Here is an 18,706-nt window from a genome sequence, read left to right on the forward strand (position 1 = left end):
ATGAGAAAGAATGAACACGTTAGCCATTCAAACATGTGTAATACGGCCAACGGGAAAGTAAAGAAGGAACACTTTACCACATAGTTAATCACCAGAACAGCAGGGACTCCTTGCCCTACCCTAACATCTCTGTTGTACTTCCCCTTTGATAGACCCTCAAAGTTTACGGGTTCTTCAAGAATATCCTCATTATATGCCGGCGGGCATATCTCAACTCGAGTATTTTCAAGAAGCCATCGTATGTAGTTATCAAAAGCAAGTGGGTTATGCTCACGAAGCTGGGCGCGTGCACTGCTACGCGCTTGCTCCACGCAAAGCTGGAAGCGGGTAACATACGAAGCATGATGCTTGTCCCAGTCCTTTATCTTCCGCTGCCTTCTCCTCTCCAACCTGCATGGTACAATACCAAACATTAGCAAAATCAACAAGGACTGATGATGCTTAGTCAATACGCTCTCTTACCTATGAAGTGCTTTGTCTGTATCCACCCATTCCGGCGGGTGAGGCTGGAATAGACCAAACTGACGAAACACGCGATGTGGCAAATGAAACTCAACAGCCGAGTTGCATATCAGTGGGCACCGCATAAGCCTGAGATCCCTATCCCGCAAGCACATCGGGTTGATGGAAAACTCCGGGGTGTACCCAAGTCTGTCATCGGCGCCATATGGCTGCCATTCCACCTATGAAATAGTGCAACAATGCAAAATTGGTGACTTTTTTTAGGCAAGCATGAGAAATGACTGAAGTAATGACCTCGTTACCTGCTCAGGCGTAATCGTGTCCAACTCGGCAATGTACTTTTGGTACACGAGATTGACATCGTTCGTCATCTCGGAAACCACATCCCACTTGTAAGCCCAAGTGGGGCGCCGTAAGTCGTCATCTTCATCTTCAGACCAAGGATTAAACCTGGCGCTCTTCGGGCGTCCAATAGGAAGACGCTCCCAGCTCCATACAGAAAGTAGAAGCATATTACCACCAACGCCTACCCTATCTGTGATCCTGCAACACGCATCGTCCAGCTGCATATGAAAGAAAAACAATGTTAAGTTGACAGCAAGGTTGCATTGGTAATGAACAAATGAGTTGATAACAAAACAAAACAACTACCTGTCGGTACAAGTACGCAAGAGTCGCTGAACCCCAGCTCCATTTGCTATCGAAGACGGTCAACGCCTTCAGCCACATCCATGGAGCGTTCTTGCCCGTGGAGTCAGGAAACAAAGTCCTCGAGACAACGTACCACATATAGACACGAGCATGTGTCTGTATCACATCATCAGTGCCATCCGCAGGGCAATGCGCAAAGTTTGCTTGAATCCACGTGAAAGCAGCTCCGGCTGCTTTCCTTTCCTTCTTCTTCGGCTCTTCTCCCTCCTCTGCATCAGCCTCAGTCTCGGTAGGAGCCATACCGATAAGAGCAATCATCTGCTCGCACCACCCATCAGAATCGGTGCTCATACAGAGAGGCATCCCGTTGATAGCAAGACCGGTGATCAACGAGACATCCTCGAGCGTCACGGTCATTTCCCCAGTCCAAAGATGGAAACTGTGCATCTCCGGCCTCCACCGATCAGCAAGAGCGGACACCAACGAAGCGTTCAGATTCGGCGTGGACCGGCTGACCAACTGAATCCATGGGAGTAGTCCTGCCTGCTTGATGTACGGTGTGTACCGCTCATCGTAAGGCATGGCAGGACCAGAGACCCCGTGATACCGAATCTTCAGAGGTTCAAGCTTCAGCAAAAAACAAGTAATGACAAATCTTAGGGCATGTAAATTTCAACTTAAGGCAAATTTGCAAAATAGTTAGATTACTCGTTATTACCATCTCCTTCTCGCGCATCATGTAGGCCCGGTGTTTCGTGTCGTAGACATCGTCGAGAAGCCAAACCATCCTTACAAATTTCAAACAATAAACATATATGAGTTCATCTCAAATATCGGTAAACACTCAATATTTCATATGTGTTCATCTAAACATCTCATATGTATTCATCTACAAGAATCTCAACATCTCCTTCTCACACAATGAATAAATGATTGTAAATTCTCATATATATCTACATTAGTAAAAAAGGGCCTTTAGTCCCGGTTCATAAGGGCCTATAGTCCCGGATCTGGAACCGGGACTAAAGGGTCGTTACTAAAGCCTCCCCCTTTAGTCCCGGTTCTTACACGAACCGGGACTAAAGGCCCTCCACGTGGCCGCTGCCTGGAGGTCCACCTTTATCCCGGTTGGTAACACCAACCGGTACTAAAGGAAATTTTATGAATTTTTTTAAATTTTTTTTGAATTTTTTTTATTTTTAAATTTCTGAATTATTTTAACCTCTAATCTCTAATCACCCCTCATCATTGCTCAATTTAACCTCTAATCTCTAATCACCCCTCATCATTCCAAATCATCTAACTTCCCGGACGGTCACCCATCCTCTCACTACTCCAGCCTGAGCACGCTTAACTTCCGGGTTCTATTCTCCCTCGTTTTCAAGTCTGCACTTGTTGTTTTCCTGACAATAGTAAGATGTCAATCCTATTAACCCTCAAGAATTTAGCTTGAGCATGAAGTCACACATTTCACTGTTTGAGTTTGAAACTATTGTTCTAAAAAAACAATAATTATTTAGTAACACTAATATTTCTTGAATAAGTAGTTTGACCATAGTTTGACCACAGTTTGACCACAGTTTGACCAGATTTGACCAAAATTCAAAAAAACTGAAATAATTATTTAGTAACACTAATATTTCTTGAATAATTAGTTTGACCATTGTTTGACCACAGTTTGACCAGATTTCACCAAAATTCAAAAAACTGAAATAATTATTTAGTAACACTAATATTTCTTGAATAATTAGTTTGACCACAGTTTGACCAGATTTCACCAAAATTCAAAAAAACTGAAATAATTATTTAGTAACACTAATATTCTTGAATAATTATTTAGTAACACTAATACTTCTTGAATAAGTAGTTTGACCATAGTTTGACCAGATTTAACAAAATTCAAAAAACAGAAATTTGAGCATAACATTTTTCCTTTTAGAATTTGAGGATTCTAAAAGTTTGCAAACAGGCCATAGGCAGTCAAAATTGGATGCGGATTTTCATGCTGAACATTTTGATATATTATACGTTTTTTTTCTGACATCGTATGCAAAAGTTATAGCCGTTTTACATTTTCCCTACACTTTTTGCAAAACATGTCCAAAATTAAGTTTTTAAATTTTCCTAACTAGTACATGTAGTAACATAACTACATCTGGAAGGATTTTAATTTTTGAAGTTTTTTATCATTTTCTTTTGCTTTTTACAAAACTGAAAAGGCGATTCACGGGGGGGTGTAGAGTTTGAAAATGGGACCTTTAGTACCGGTTCGTGCCATGAGCCGGTACTAATGCCTCAAACCCCATTAGTACCGGTTGGTGGCTCGAACCGGGACTAAAGGTCTAACCTTTAGTACCGGTTGGTGCCACGAACCGGTACTAATGGGCATCGCACCCTTTAGTCCCGGATTGTGGCATCAACCGGGACTAAAGGTCCCATTTGAACCGGGACTAATGCCTGTACGGTGCCCTAGCCGCTCGAACCGGGACTAATGCTCACATTAGTCCCGGTTCGTAATGCAACCGGGATTAATGCTCTTTTCTGACCGAACCAAAGCCCTGTTTTCTACTAGTGCTAGTATGTCATATGTGTTCAAGTAAATCAACATCTCATATTTCAAATAAACTCAACATTTAATATATATCTAAAAAAAACTCAACATCTCACATTAGGGACCGCGCGCGTCGTCATGGTGCTAATCCGGATCTCCGAGATCGTCCGTCATCGTCTGGAGCGTGATTGGATGGATGGGGGCCGGGTGAGGGAAGAAGGTGCGGAGTCGCTGATTCTGGATCAGATGGCTTTCGGGCTGGGAGGCCCAATCAACCACGTTGCTTGGTTTTTTCTCCCGGAGTAGCGTCCACTTAGGACAGCCCCCGTAAACGTGGCATTGAGGGCAGATCTATGGCCAAAAACCATCCAGATGCGAAATCGAATAGTTAAAAAGACTGGTAGCGCGAGAGAGCTCAGATTAGGCTCGGTTATACTGTCCTAAATAAATGAGCCAACAAGTGAAGCAACCGCGCCATTGGTCTTAAGACCAATTACAGCCAAAAAAATGCAACCAAATGGGAAGATAAACTATTCGACCTGTTGCGTGCCATAAATATGATCAAGTCATGTCCACTCATGAAGAATGTAAGTTGAGCATACACAATCGGGTCGTGTAGACATAGCAAACTTGGCAGACGGCGGACACAAAGTCCGTTGCCTATGGTGCAAAGATCAATTGCAGCAAGGAAGTTAAGCAAACTCTGGATGACACACTTAACTATTGTTCATTGTATGTACCTCTAGATCATGGCAAGTGGTTGTTTGTACTGACCATAACTACACACGTTCTCGGTACCGGAGAGACCAGGCGTGAAGGTTGGCCTGGGCGGCGAGGGGAGAGCAACGGATAATAACAAAAGAAATAAAACGGCAGAGTCGGTCTGGTGATGCACGTCCCTCTACGCCAAGTCTGTTGCACATATGGGTCCAATGCAACCGAGAAATCAATTAGGTCCGAGCCTTCTGAGATGCCCGGTCTTTATAACTCCTAGACCTGGACCCAGATCCTTCGACTCGGTTTGATGCAATACCTCGCGGACCCGGGCCCACACGGCAGTGCTTCTTCTTCGAGTTTTTCTTCCGGGCTCATATCCTTCTTGAGTTCGCCCGTCTGGGCGTACTCAATGGATCCTGGCGTAGATTTCTGTCATTTCCTTAGGGTGGTGATGTTAGGTTTCTCGTCATGGGGCGAGATTTGGTGTCAAGTGCTTCATATCTATGCAAGGATTTAACGGTGATGACTGCGGCTCCAGAGCGCTAGTCCTTAGGTGCATGTGCACGAAGACTATCCGGCAGTCATCGAAAAGGTCAAGTCTGCTCCGATAGGGGCGGCGACAGCGGCGCGTTCTAGCGGCTGTAGTGGTCGTTCGGTGGTCTCGGAATCTCGATGCATTTTTATTATGTTTGAGATGCTTTGTACTTCTAATAAATCTTTATGGTATATCTATTTTTTCGCAAAAATAAACTATAATAGTAAGCATCATTACCTGAATTACATTTTTGAAAGTGTCTTCTGTACAAAGTAAAGGCCCTCTAGAATTTCCCATCCGCTATTTGTGGCTTGATGTATGCATTCATGATGTTCGTCCCCTGAGTTAAGTAGCATTCTTTCTTTTCCCGCAAAAAAAGTAGTACTAGCCTTATTTCTTTGATTGCAATTAAGATTTTTTTCAAGGGTACGCAAATTGCGTACCATAGCTTTATAGAAGAATTAAGAAAAATTTAAATTGCGAAGCATAAAGACCAAGTAACACTACCGGAATCGCACCCTATGCCGATGGCTAGGGCCGTCGGCGTAGCCATGACTAGCCGTCGGGCCAGGCCTATGCCGACGGCCCCCGTCGGCATAGCGCCGTCGGCAAAATATCCGTCGGCGTAGCCAGGATGACCGTCGGCATAGAAAAGCCGTCGACATAGACCCTATCCCGACGGTGGCCGTACATCTATGCCGACGGCCCTGGCCGTCGGCAACGTCATCGCCTAACGGTTGTTCTGGTGATCCTCTGTATGGAAGCGATACCCATTCACATCATACTTTTTACATGTCATGACGGCAGGGTCAAAACCCATGGAAACCCATCTCAATTCATCATCCATAGATATGTTCGGATCTTTTCCCTACAAGTATAATTGAAATTGTTGCGTGCATTAGTTAACTAATAAATGTTGAACTAGGTATTTAATAGGGGAGTGTGGACAATTACTTTCTCCATGAACCAAGCAACAAAATTTTTACGTCCAGGGTTTCCATGACGGAGAAGAGTAAGTGCCTCCGCCTCAGTAGGAGGATTCATTCCCGTCCATTCCTCTTGAACGAAATCACTAAAAAAAGAAAACCGGTGTTAAACCGGGACTAAGTGAACATAAAACATGATGATGTGGAAGACATAAAGGAATGGTGTAGTGGTATTACCTCATCCACACTTCCTCAACTTCCCTGATGTTGTGCAAGATATAGAACATGAGGTCCTCCCACTCTTGTCGTGGCATGTTATAAGGTTTCAAGGCCCCAGCCCTCCCACCTTGCGCGTTGAATAGATGGAGCTTGGGTTGATAATTCGGCTCTTCTATATTGTATCGAGGCACCTTGTTATGCAGATGGGGAACGTGGTCTGGATAGTATGATGTCCTGAGGTCTGACACCTCCTCTAGGATAACTGCCTCAGCTATGGAAGCTTCAATCTTAGCTTTGTTTCCACATTTCTGTCGGAGATGCTTGTTCTGTCTCTTAGGGCCGTACTGCCAGCGATTCTGCATAGGCCCCCCAACAATACCTCGTCCGCGAGGTGCAGAATGAGATGCGTCATCGGTGTAAAGAAGCCTGGCGGAAAGATCTTCTCTAGCTTGACTATCAACTCCGGTGCCTTCTTATGCAATTTTTCAATCATGTCTTTACTTACTTCTTTAGCACAGAGCGTGCGGAAGAAATGGCTTAGCTCGGCAAGCACTCGCCAGACATGCTCGGGGACATAGCCTCGAACCTTCACCGGCATTATCCGCTCAATCCATACATGGTAGTCATGACTCTTCAGGCCGGTCACTTTGCCCGTTGAAAAGATTGACTCCCTTACTTATATTCGATGCATAAGCATCGGTGAACTTCAAAATGTGTTTCAGCCAGATAAGTACTTCCTTTTTTCTGGCGGTTTAAGGACAAAGTCAGCATCTGGCTTGAACCAGTTTTTTCGACCGCCTGTGGGAGGCTTCATGTTCAGACGTGGTCTATCACAAATTCTCTGTTGATCGGCTCTAGCTTTAACGTTATCCTTCGTCTTATCAGGAATATTGAGGATCGTGTGGAAAAGGGACTCTGCCACATTCTTTTCGGTGTGCATCACATCGATATTGTAAGGAAGTTTGAGGTCCTTGAAATAGGGAAGCTGTGAGAAGGGGGTAATGTGAGTCCAGTTGTGCGTCTCACCATATCCCTCTAAGCCTTTGGCTTTGGCTTTGCCTTTGCCTTTGACTTTAGGCTGGAGAGCTTTTAGCTGAGCAAGAACATCTGCCCCCGAAAATGTTGGAATCTCGGTTACTTCATGAACAACCCGGCCTTTCGTGAAGTTCTTCTTGTCTTCCCTGTCTGGATGGTCTGGAGGGAGGAACTGTTGATGCAGGTCAAAGGCTACATACTTGCCACCCTTACTCAGCCAAATCATTCGCAGAGCCTGCATGCACACTGGGCATGGCATCTTCCCACTTGTACACCATCCGCAGAATAGAGCATAGCCGGGAAAGTCATGCATGCAATAGTGCAACCAAACTTTCATCAAGAAATTTCTCTGCAGATCCCGGTCGTATGTCAACGTCGGAAAGTACCAAGAATGGTGCAAAGCATCCACCAGCGGCTGCATAAACACACCCAATTGCTTCCCCGGATAATCAGGCCCCGGAATGATGAGCGACAAGAATATGGTCTTGTGTTGCATTAGGGCACCGGGAGGAAGATTGAGCGGAATTACAAACACGGGCTAGCAGCTGTGTGGATTGGACGACATACCATATGGATTCAACCCATCACCTGATATGGCTATTCTGACATTCCCAGCCTCGGCTGCTTCCTCGGGGTATTCTTCATCGAACGACTTCCATGCTTCCCCTTCCGATGGATGTACGATTTTTTTTGGATTGTACCTTATACCTTCCTTGTGCCACTTCATCATGTTGGCAGACTCCTTCGTGATGAAAAGGCGCTGCAATCTTTTTATAAAATCAAGATACCGAAGAACCTTAACGGGGATGGTTAGCTGCTTTTTCTCACCATCCTCACCGACCACCTCAATGTACCGAGACGAACCGCACTGCCTACAGTACTTGTCATCCGCATACTCGTGCCTAAACAAAAGGCAATTCTTCGGGCAAACATCTATTTTCTCATAATCCATAGAGAGTGCCTTCATGATTTTCTTTGTATCGTACATGGTTTTCGGCAGTTCATGACCCTCAGGGAGGCTGTTAGCCCATACTCCCAAGAATGCTTCGAAGCATTTCTAGCTACAGCCGTACTCAGCCTTGACTGCAATCAGTTGCGAGATGGCATCCAACTGAGATATTTTCGCACCCGCATAAATAGGTTTCTTCGACGAGGCCAAGACCTCCAAGAAGGCCTTTGCGGTTGCCTCCGGCTCCTCCGGTTCATTTTCTGAAGGTGTCGCATTTCCCGTTTCTGCAACAATGACATCATCTAGCATGTCCCTGACCCCGTCGTCCTCATATCCATCGATGCGTTGTCGCATCACCTCCTCTCTACCACGGTCCTGCTCGGCTATGTTTATCGGCGGCATGTCAAAGTTTGGCATATATCCGTGCGTGCGAAGGTGCTCACTCATGTCCGTCTGATTTCTACGGTGACGTCTGGCACATCTCGCACAGGGGCATGGTGGGATAATTCTCATTGGACGACGGAATATCTCCTTCAAATACACATCGGTTTTCGCGATCCACTCTGATGTTACTCGATTCCGACGGATATAACCACTGTACATCCACTGATTATCTGCCATCCTCTGCTTTTTTGCAAGCCACACAACATAATTAAGGATTCATTTAAATTAATCACATCAAATTTTCAGTTTCTACCGTGTTTAATCCACCTACATCTCTAATAGGTAAAGATGGGTCCTAATCCCACCCGAGGATGTGTAGATTGAGTACGTTCTCCATTCTACCCCGTTCCGAGACAAAATTTCGGCAGCACCTCCCCGCTGTTCTCCAGATACACGTCTCGGCAAATAGCCGAGAGAATGTGCTGCAGAGAACAATGGGGAGGCGCCGCCGAAATCCTGTCTCGGAACGGTGTAGAACATGGAGAACATACCCAATCTACACATCCTCGGGCTGTCCGTGGAAAACGCTGGACAATCCGAAAGAGTTGCGGTGATAAATATGCAATTGAATGCATATTTATCGATGCAACCCTTTCGGACGGGAGACGCCTAGGTTACGCCAGTTGACTTGAGAATGAAATCTAGTCACATGATTCGTAGCTCACCCTCGGCTGTAGAGGAAGTATTCGAATAGCAGACGGATGACCGGGGACCAACAGCTCCTACGCCGATCACTTCACCGAGATGGAACACCGCAGAACCTGCACCGTGACAATAATTAAGTACATCACAATATATTCATCATCTATCATCATGTAACAATCATCGAAGCATAAAAAAATCATCATCATCATCGTCATTTACCATGATCCAACAATCATCATCATTTATCATCTCTTCCGCAAAAAAAATGGAAATCTATCATCATCATCATCTAAAAATTATCAAGGCAAAAAAAAGCATTATCATCTATCATCAACATCATCATCTATCATCATTAACATCATAATCTATCATCATCAACATCATCATCTAATTTTTTTGCATTTCTCACATTTCTAACTATCATCAAATCATCTACCATCTAACTATCATCATACATAATGCATCCATCCATCTAACCATCCATCTAATTACATAACTATGAACAACAACTAAATTCACAAAAAAATTGCTACAGAGAGGGAGGGAGGGAGGGAGCTCACCATGGGGGAGGGCCGGCTCGGGTGGGGGGGAGGGCAGGCACAAGCGATGGAGGTCCGGAGCAGGCGGCGGAGGGCCGGCGCCGCGGTCGCCTGGCGCAGGGGGGCTGCGCGCGGGGCAGGGGTGATGGCGGGGCGGCCCGAGTGTGGTCGGGCACGGGGTGCCCCGGGCGGGTGCGGGGACGGGGCGGCCCGAGCGTGGCCGGGCACGGGGTGGCCCAGGCGGGTGCGGGGACGGGGCGGCCGGCCCGGGCGGGGGAGATCAAGGGCGGCGCGGGTGGAGCGAGTGGCGGCGGGGGTGGCCGGTCCGAGGACGGGGCGGCTGGCCCGGGCGGGGACGGGGACGGGGCGACGGCAGGGCAGAAGCGGGAGGTGGCGGGGTAGATAGAGGGGCGGCGCTGGTGGAGCGAGCAACGGCGTGGAAGAAGGGGGCGGCGGCGGCGGGGCAGAAGGGAGGGAGCGAGCGGCGTTGAGAATGAGTGGTTGGGGAGGGGGTAGTGGATAAGGTGGCCCTATGCCGACGGCCAGGCCGTCGGCATAGGAGTGGTCCCCACCTGACAGCGAGAGGGCCATCGAGTGGATAAGGTTGGCTCTATGCCGACGGCCCGGCCGTCGGCATAGATGGGAGGCCTATGCCGACGGCTAAGCCGTCGGCATAGATGGCAACTTCTTTTTTTGAAAAAATAGTCGCACCTCGCCGAGGGAAAAGCAATTTGACCTGTTTAAATAGTTCACTAATCCATACGTTATAAGCTCCGGTATTCATTAGACTTATATGAAGAAAATGGACAATTGCTGTGAACTTTTCAGTGCTCGGGCACCGGGCGTGCCCGGGCAGCCGGCCCGGTGCCCGAGCACTAAACGGTTCACAGCAATTGTACATTTTCAATGATGAATACGGAGTTTTTAGTCAATTCAATTATTACATTTTTAGATTCTTAGTTTACCGTCTGTATGGGACCCGGTACCCTGCACCTGGAGGGGGGAAACGGAAGCGTCGGATCTACACGGAGGGGATCTTGCCGTGGGTCTGGCCCGGATGTGGCTCCAAAGTGTTCCTATGGGCTGACCTACCACAACCGGGTGGATAGGTCCACTACTCAAAGCCCGTCCGTGCAAAGTCAAAGGGCTAGATCCCGTGGTCAAAAGCTACAGGGTTAGGCGGGACGGGGGCCCTGGGGGTAGCAATGCCACCCGAGCGTCGCACAGGGCCCTCATACATGCGGGGTGGTGTGGTGGCATGTCCCAAGAGGCGGCACGCGTCTCCGGGGTGTGCCCCCCCTCCAGGACGGCGCCGCCGCCGGCACTTGGAGGGGGGAAACGGACGCAACGGGTCTACACGGAGGGGATCTTGCTGTGGGTCTGGCCCGGATGTTGCTCCTAAGTGTTCCTATGGGCTTACCTAACACAACCGGGTGGATAGGTCCACTGCTCAAAGCCCGTCCGTGCAAAGTCAAAGGGCTAGATCCCGTGGTCAAACGCTACAGGGTTAGGCGGGACGGGGGCCCTGGGGGGTAGTAATGCCACCCGAGCGTCGCACCGGGCCCTCATACATGCGGGGTGGTGTGGTGGCATGTCCCAAGAGGCGGCACGCGTCTCCGGGGTGTGCCCCCCCCCCCCCCCCGCACGAACGGCGATGACACGGTAGTAGACGTTCTGTGGTAACGATGCGGCGTGAATATTTTTAAATACTCGGAGCGCGATAAAATCATTAGTTTTTTACACAACGCGGGCACATGTGCTGTAGGACTGATGGTAATTTTTCATAATTGTTCGTGATGGAGTAGTATCTGAACAATTCCCTCTATGCGGATTGCTCTTCGCGTGTCTACGACTGTGGCCGGCGGCCTCCGGGGGCTAGCATGCCGCCAAATCTTGCGTAGGCGGCCTCTCACAAGTCTGGAAGTGTTGTGGCTGGTGCAAACGCCTGGCACGCGTCTCCGGGGTGTGCCCCCCTCACGGACGGCGGCGCCGCCGGCACCTGGAGGGGGGAAACGGACGCGTCGGGTCTACACGGAGGGGATCTTGCTGTGGTTCTGGCCCGGATGTTGCTCCTAAGTGTTCCTATGGGCTTACCTAACACAACCGGGTGGATAGGTCCACTGCTCAAAGCCCGTCCGTGCAAAGTCAAAGGGCTAGATCCCGTGGTCAAACAATACAGGGTTAGGCGGGACGGGGGCCCTGGGGGGTAGCAATGCCACCCGAGCGTCGCACCGAGCCCTCATACATGCGGGGTGGTGTGGTGGCATGTCCCAAGAGGCGGCACGCGTCTCCGGGGTGTGCCCCCCCCATCACGGACGGTGACACCGCCGGCACTTGGAGGGGGGAAACGGGCGCGTCGGGTCTACACGGAGGGGATCTTGCCGTGGGTCTGGTCCGGATGTTGCTCCAAAGTGTTCCTATGGACTGACCTAACACAACCGGGTGGATAGGTCCACTGCTCAAAGCCCGTCCGTGCAAAGTCAAAGGGCTAGATCCCGTGGTCAAACGCTACAGGGTTAGGCGGGACGGGGGCCCTGGGGGGTAGCAATGCCACCCGAGCGTCGCACCGGGCCCTCATACATGCGGGGTGGTGTGGTGGCATGTCCGAAGAGGCGGCACGCGTCTCCGGGGGGTGCCCCCTCACGGACGGCGCCGCCGCCGGCACCTGGAGGGGGGAAACGGGCGCGTCGGGTCTACACGCAGGGGATCTTGCCGTGGGTCTGGCCCGGATGTTGCTCCAAAGTGTTTCTATGGACTGACCTAACACAACCGGGTGGATAGGTCCACTGCTCAAAGCCCGTCCGTGCAAAGTCAAAGGGCTAGATCCCGTGGTCAAACGCTACAGGGTTAGGCGGGACGGGGTCCTGGGGGGTAGCAATGCCACCCGAGCGTCGCACCGGGCCCTCATACATGCGGGGTGGTGTGGTGGCATGTCCCAAGAGGCGGCACGCGTCTCCGGGGTGTGCCCCCCTCCAAGTGACGGCGGCACTGCCTTGCGTGCAGGGGGCACACCGCGGAGCCCCAAGACGGGCGTCTACGCATGCCTGAACACTTTCACATATGCATCGGGACCCGTGCGATGTTTCGGTGACATAGCTACACCCCGAATCCCCCCACCAACTAGAATTCCCTCCGTGTCGACCGTTTCCCCCCTCCGTGACACGGCGATAGCGACGTTCGTAACGGGGGGCAATCGATATACAATCAGGGTATGTTTTTTTAGATAAGGCATAATTATCTTATGCAAAAACAAAAACTAAAATAAAGTAAAAATAAAAAATAGTATGCCGACGGCGAGGCCGTCGGCATATCTGTGCACACACGGAGGTGCAGTCCCACGGATCGATGACGTGGCATGGCACACGGATCGATGACGTTGCAGAGGGGCCTATGCCGACGGCTATACCGTAGGCATATATTTGCCATAGGTGTTATAAAGCAAAATTTAAAATAAAACTAAATAAATGTATGCCGACGGCTAGGCCGTCGGCATATCTATGCACACACGGAGGTGCAGTCCCACGGATCGATGACGTGGCATAGCACACGGATCGATGACGTGGCAGAGGGGTATGGGCCAGGTCTATGCCGACGGCTATGCCGTCGGCATAGGGCTGACACGGATATGCCGACGGCCGCCGTTACCACCCGTCGGCGTAGGCTCAACGTCGTCAAACGGTCAGCGCTGACCTTGTATCTGGGCAAGGGCTATGCCGACGGCTGCTCCTATGCCGACGGGCCCCGTAGGCGTATCTCGAGCGGTCCCGACGGCCTCGTATATGCCGACGGCCCCGTCGGCATATATGGATTTATGCCGACGGCTTTTCTACGCCTACGGCCTGCCCTTGGCCGTCGGCATAGCTCCATTTATGCCGACGGGTGCCGTCGGCATAGATTTGGCCGTCGGCAAACCAAGTTTTTCTGGTAGTGTAAGTCGGCTTGAAAGTTGAACTCCGCTAGCCCGTCGATCCGCCATGTCGGTTCGAACGACGGCCCAGATCCGCCCTCGTTGCTCCTCCCTCCCACTCATATAGCCAACGAGCCACCAGATCAATCGCGACGAAACCCACCCAAATCTTCTCCTCCCCCGACTTCGACTTCGACCCCTCCAACGAATCCATGGCGATCGAGACGGCGCCCGCCGCGCCACACGGCCTCCTGGGCCCTCCGGTAGTTCGCGGCGCGCGCCCGCCCGCCGACTACACCACCGAGCCCACGTCCCACCCCTTCCTCGACCTCCTCGACGCGGCCTTCAACGCGCCGTCGGACGCGGAGATCAAGGCGGCGATGACGCCGCGGCGGGCGCTCACGGAGAACTGCTCGGCCACGTACGCCAACTCGGGCAACCCCTGCCTCGACTTCTTCTTCCAGGTGGTGCCCGACACGCCGCCCGAGCGCGTGCGCGGCCTGCTCGCCGCCGCCTGGGCCCACGACGCGCTCACGGCGCTCAAGCTCGCCTGCAACCTCGGCGGCGTCCGCGGCACCGGCAAGTCGGACAAGGAGGGCTTCTACGCCGCCGCGCTCTGGATGCACGAGCACCACCCCCGGACGCTCGCCTGCAACGTCGCCGCGCTCGCCGAGTTCGGCTACCTCAAGGACTTCCCCGAGCTGCTCTTCCGCCTCATCCACGGCCCCGACGTGCGCAAGGTCGCCAAGGCGGCTGCCGAGGCCGAGAAGGCGCGGAAGAAGGAGAAGGCGCTCGGCGGGCGGCGGGCGGCCCTCCGCACCAGGTTGGCCAGCCGGCGGAGAAGGAGGAGGTTCGTCTGTCTCGACGAAGACGAACTGGACTCTGTGCCACTGCCACCGCTGCCACCCAAGCCCACCTTCGGCGATTTCCTCGCCGCTGCGCTCTACCAATCCATGCAGAGCAAGGCCGTAGTGGTTGAGGCCGTCCCTGTCTCCGTCGCAGTCCCGGAGGCAGCCGAGCAGATGCCGGAGGCGATGGAGGCCACCCTTGTCTCCGTCGTGGCCCCGGAGGCAGCCGAGCAGAAGCCGCAGGCGATGGAGGTCGTCCCTGACCCCGTCGCGGTCCCGGAGGTGATGGAGGTGGATCAGAAGAAGACCTCCCCACGTAAGCAGCAGATGTCCAAGAAGGTCTGGAAGGTGGCCAAGCTCGCCGTGCAGTCGCTGGAGACGTACTACGGCGACCGGGCCTACCGTTTCTTGTTCACTGCCGTCGCGGACTTCTTCGCCGCGCTCCTCACCTCGGACCTCGAACAGCTTGCCCACGGCGGGAAGAAGATGAAGATCGGGCTCGCCGCCAAGTGGTGTCCCACGCCGGGCTCGTCGTTCGACCGCACCACGCTGCTCTGCGAGGCCATCGCTCGTCGCCTCTTCCCGCGCGACTCGGAGCCCGAGTACGCCCAACTCTCGGACGAGCACTACACGTACTGCGCCCTCCACCGCCTCCGCCGCCAGGTGCTCGTGCCGCTGCGCAAGGTCCTGAAGCTTCCGGAGGTGTACATGAGCGCGCAGTGGTGGTCCGAGCTCCCCTACACTCGAGTGGCCTCGGTGGCCATGAGGCGCTACAAGCTCCTGTTCAAGAAGCACGACGAGGTGCGCTTCGGCAGGTACATGGATGACGTGAAGGCCGGCAAGGCCAAGATCTCGGCGGGCGAGCTCCTGCCACACGAGATCGCCGCGGCCGCATTCCATGGCCAGGAGGACGACGTCTCGGAGCTTCAGTGGCGCCGCATGGTGGACGACCTCCGCGCCAAGGGGTCGCTGCGCAACTGCATCTCCGTCTGCGACGTGTCCGGCAGCATGACCGGCACCCCGATGGAGGTGTGCATCGCGCTGGGGGTGCTCACGTCGGAGCTCAGCGAGAAGCCGTGGAAGGGCAAGGTGATCACGTTCCATTCAAGGCCCTCGATCCACCTGATCAAAGGCGATACCCTGCGGGAGAAGATGAATTTCGTGGAGCGCTTGGAGTGGGGCGGGAGCACCAACTTCCAAGGGGTGTTTGACCAGATCCTCCGCACGGCCGTGGACGCCGGACTCGCGCCGGAGAAGATGGTCAGGACCGTGTTCGTGTACAGCGACATGGAGTTCAACATGGCGTCGGGCGCCTACTTCGCCAGGGGGCCGTCGTGGGACACTGACTACGAGGTGATCTGCAAGAAGTTCAGGGCCGCCGGCTACGGCGACGTGGTGCCGCAGATCGTCTTCTGGAACCTGCGCGACTCCAGCTCGATGCCGGTGATGTCGACCCAGCCCGGGGTGGCCATGGTGAGCGGCTTCTCCAAGAACATCCTCAAGATCTTCCTGCAGAACGACGGCGGGGTGAACCCCGAGGCCATCATGATGCAGGCCATCGCCGGCGACGAGTACCAGAAGCTGGCCGTGTTCGACTAGATCGATTGTCATCAGCTTAGCTTCTTTTCTGAATCGTATTGTGAACAGCTAGCTGTCTTTGCACGGTCACGGAGCATTGTACTACTGGCCCATGAGCAAGGGAAGTAATCCCTGAGAGTTGCACAAGCTATTTAAAAGAAGAAATTGGCGATTCATAAATTTTTATTTTATTTCTGCGATTTTATTTATACAACCCACACTTAGGGCTTTCTGACCCACCTTACTCGTGATGTAATCCTTAACCATTACCCTTTGACATACTACTAGTGCTAAGTAACACGCCTAACACGGAACCCCAAGCACACATTTAGCAATTTTCTCATGCCATAAGATACACGTGATAAAGCAAAGAAGTGCTAAAATTTATCTGTGAAAAACATTTTTGTTGTACCTATACAACATTGTCCATCCAAAGTGAGACAACAAATCATTCCAACAAAACACACGGTTTTTTTCTTCATCAACATATGAGTCATTTTTCAGAACTTCGGCGGACCCTGCACGCGGATCAGTTGGCTCGACAGCGGTTCGGTCGCTTTTGCGTTGTCCCAGCTAAATAGGCCAGCTACAGGGGGAGTGGATTTTTCCTAACCGATTGCGCGCACAACCTGTATCCTTGCCGTCCATCCAGGGCGCTGTCCAATCAACCTGCCCCACCATGTTGTCAGCCATGCAGTGTATTCCCAGGTCATGTGATATTCTGTTGTGTGTATATGAAGCCGTATTGCAGCAAATGTGGGGCCATGGCCTATAGATTCTCCTGCCAACCAGACCCATGGCCCATGTCCTTCAGATTCGTCACGAGGGATGCGCTGCTCATTATCTATGCAAGTCTAGATACAAATTCCGTAACATTCTGAAACATCTGGTCGGTAATTCATAAGTCACAAAAAATGGTAGTAGTAACATTCATAAAAATGCCACTTTCTAGCATAGTCAACAAAGGGGCAAAAAACCAGAAAAGTTCTACTGAACTTGTGATAAAGTCCATACATTGCCTTCATAAACTTTTGTACTATTTTCATAACCTTCAAATTCACATGTACACAAAGTTAATCAAGGATTCATACAAACTGCCAGCTAGTTAAACATAAAGTTCTATTAACATCAATATGGCAAGAAAAAGCATTCTCTGTTACATACAACAATAAAGTTTTTCAGCAATTTATACAAAGAGACCGCTTTGTAGAAACAGAGTTCTTTGTAAAAAGATAAAAGTCCTTCATCAGTTTTCAGCAAAGGACGATCCAGACATCCAAAAAAGTTCTTGTACAAATCTGCCCAAAAAATTTCAATCTATGCTGAGAACTTGGAAATAAAGCATGTCTATACAAAGGGATTTCGCCTGTCAGTGCAAACAAATAAACTGCAGCTTATTTTATCAAAGAGCTGAAAGGTAGCCTTAACGCAGACAAAACTTAATCCAGCTTGTAGTCAAATCCCAACAAACAATAACCCTAAAAAAAGATCCCAACAAACAATCAGAGGGCCTAAATTGTGCTAGCCTTTTTGTGGACACAAATCGATCAAGCTAGCCCATGCAAGTTCATCACAGAGAACACAAGACCAAGATTAAACGTGTTGGATCCATGTGCTACTAGATCCATCACGCAACAATCCATTTTACACTGCTGCAATAAAATCCTAATCACCTTAAACTACAAATCCATTGGCAAGCAAGAAGAGGCAATCCCAGCTCGTGAGCTTGAGGATGAGGCACAAGACAGCCTGTTCGTCGCCGGATCTGGTGCCAGGAGACGTCGGGAGGCTTGGTGAGTGCGGACTTGCCAGATCCGCAGCGAGCTGGGTGACGGCGAGCGAGCTAGGGACACCGCGAGGCACGCCGTGGTATGGAGGAGCTGATCTGCCCGGAGGCCTCCAGATCGGGAGGGCCGCCGGCTGTGGGGGAGGGGACGGGAGGAGGACCGGCTGGATTCTCAGAGATAATGGGGGAGAGAGAGAGAATGGAGGCGTCGGGCAGTAGCCTAGGTACGTATTTTAATCTGTACTTGTACTAGAAAAACGGCCGTGCGTTGCAACGGAGCCGCATTAACTTTAAGAGTTCAATATTAATATTCTCATACATATTAAGTGATATTCGCGATTTTTTTATCATCAAATCCTCACACACTCTCTCCCTCCCTCTTCCTCACTCTCTCTCCCCCTCTCCCTCTCTCTCTCTAACACACACATATCCATCTTATTGGGTACGGGACCATAATCCATCTATTTCACACACACACGCTAGTGCATAACAATATGGATTATGTGTATTATATTTGCCACCACAACTGAGGAAATTAATTTTAGGTAAATCGGCCAGCCACAGCTCCAAGAATACGCGGAGGAGGTGGCCTGGGTCGGCGTCGGTGCCGTCCGGCGCGGGCCATGGGCCCGCTTCCAAGTGCGTCTGCGCGCTGGCCACCCACGCCGGGTCCTTCAAGTGCCGCTTCCACCGCACCAACTCCCAGGGCCACGGCCACGGCCAGGGCCAGGGCAGCCGCCCTTCTTCGCCCCCTTCATCGGCCGCGGCCAACGCGGTGCCGCGGCACCCGGCCTCGCCGTCCTCGTCCTCCGGCACCGTCGCGACCCAGTGATGCAGCGCAAGCATCGGCCTCGAGAATCAAGAACGCTCGACAACGGAGAGGGAAGGGAAGATCATATACATCATATACATGT

The 18,706-nt window shown here is 51.4% G+C and overlaps 1 protein-coding gene across 1 annotated transcript; it reads left to right on the top strand.

Moving 5' to 3' along the window:
• Positions 1–13,750: 13,750 nt before the first annotated feature.
• On the top strand, positions 13,751–16,027 carry LOC109778119 (uncharacterized). The gene has a single exon (XM_020336672.2). It carries the CDS (start codon positions 13,793–13,795, stop codon positions 16,025–16,027), a length of 2,235 nt encoding a protein of 744 aa, XP_020192261.1. The 5' UTR covers positions 13,751–13,792.
• Positions 16,028–18,706: the final 2,679 nt, after the last annotated feature.

The sequence above is a fragment of the Aegilops tauschii genome, chromosome 5, assembly GCF_002575655.3.
Source record: "Aegilops tauschii subsp. strangulata cultivar AL8/78 chromosome 5, Aet v6.0, whole genome shotgun sequence".
Classification (NCBI taxonomy): Eukaryota; Viridiplantae; Streptophyta; class Magnoliopsida; order Poales; family Poaceae; genus Aegilops; species Aegilops tauschii.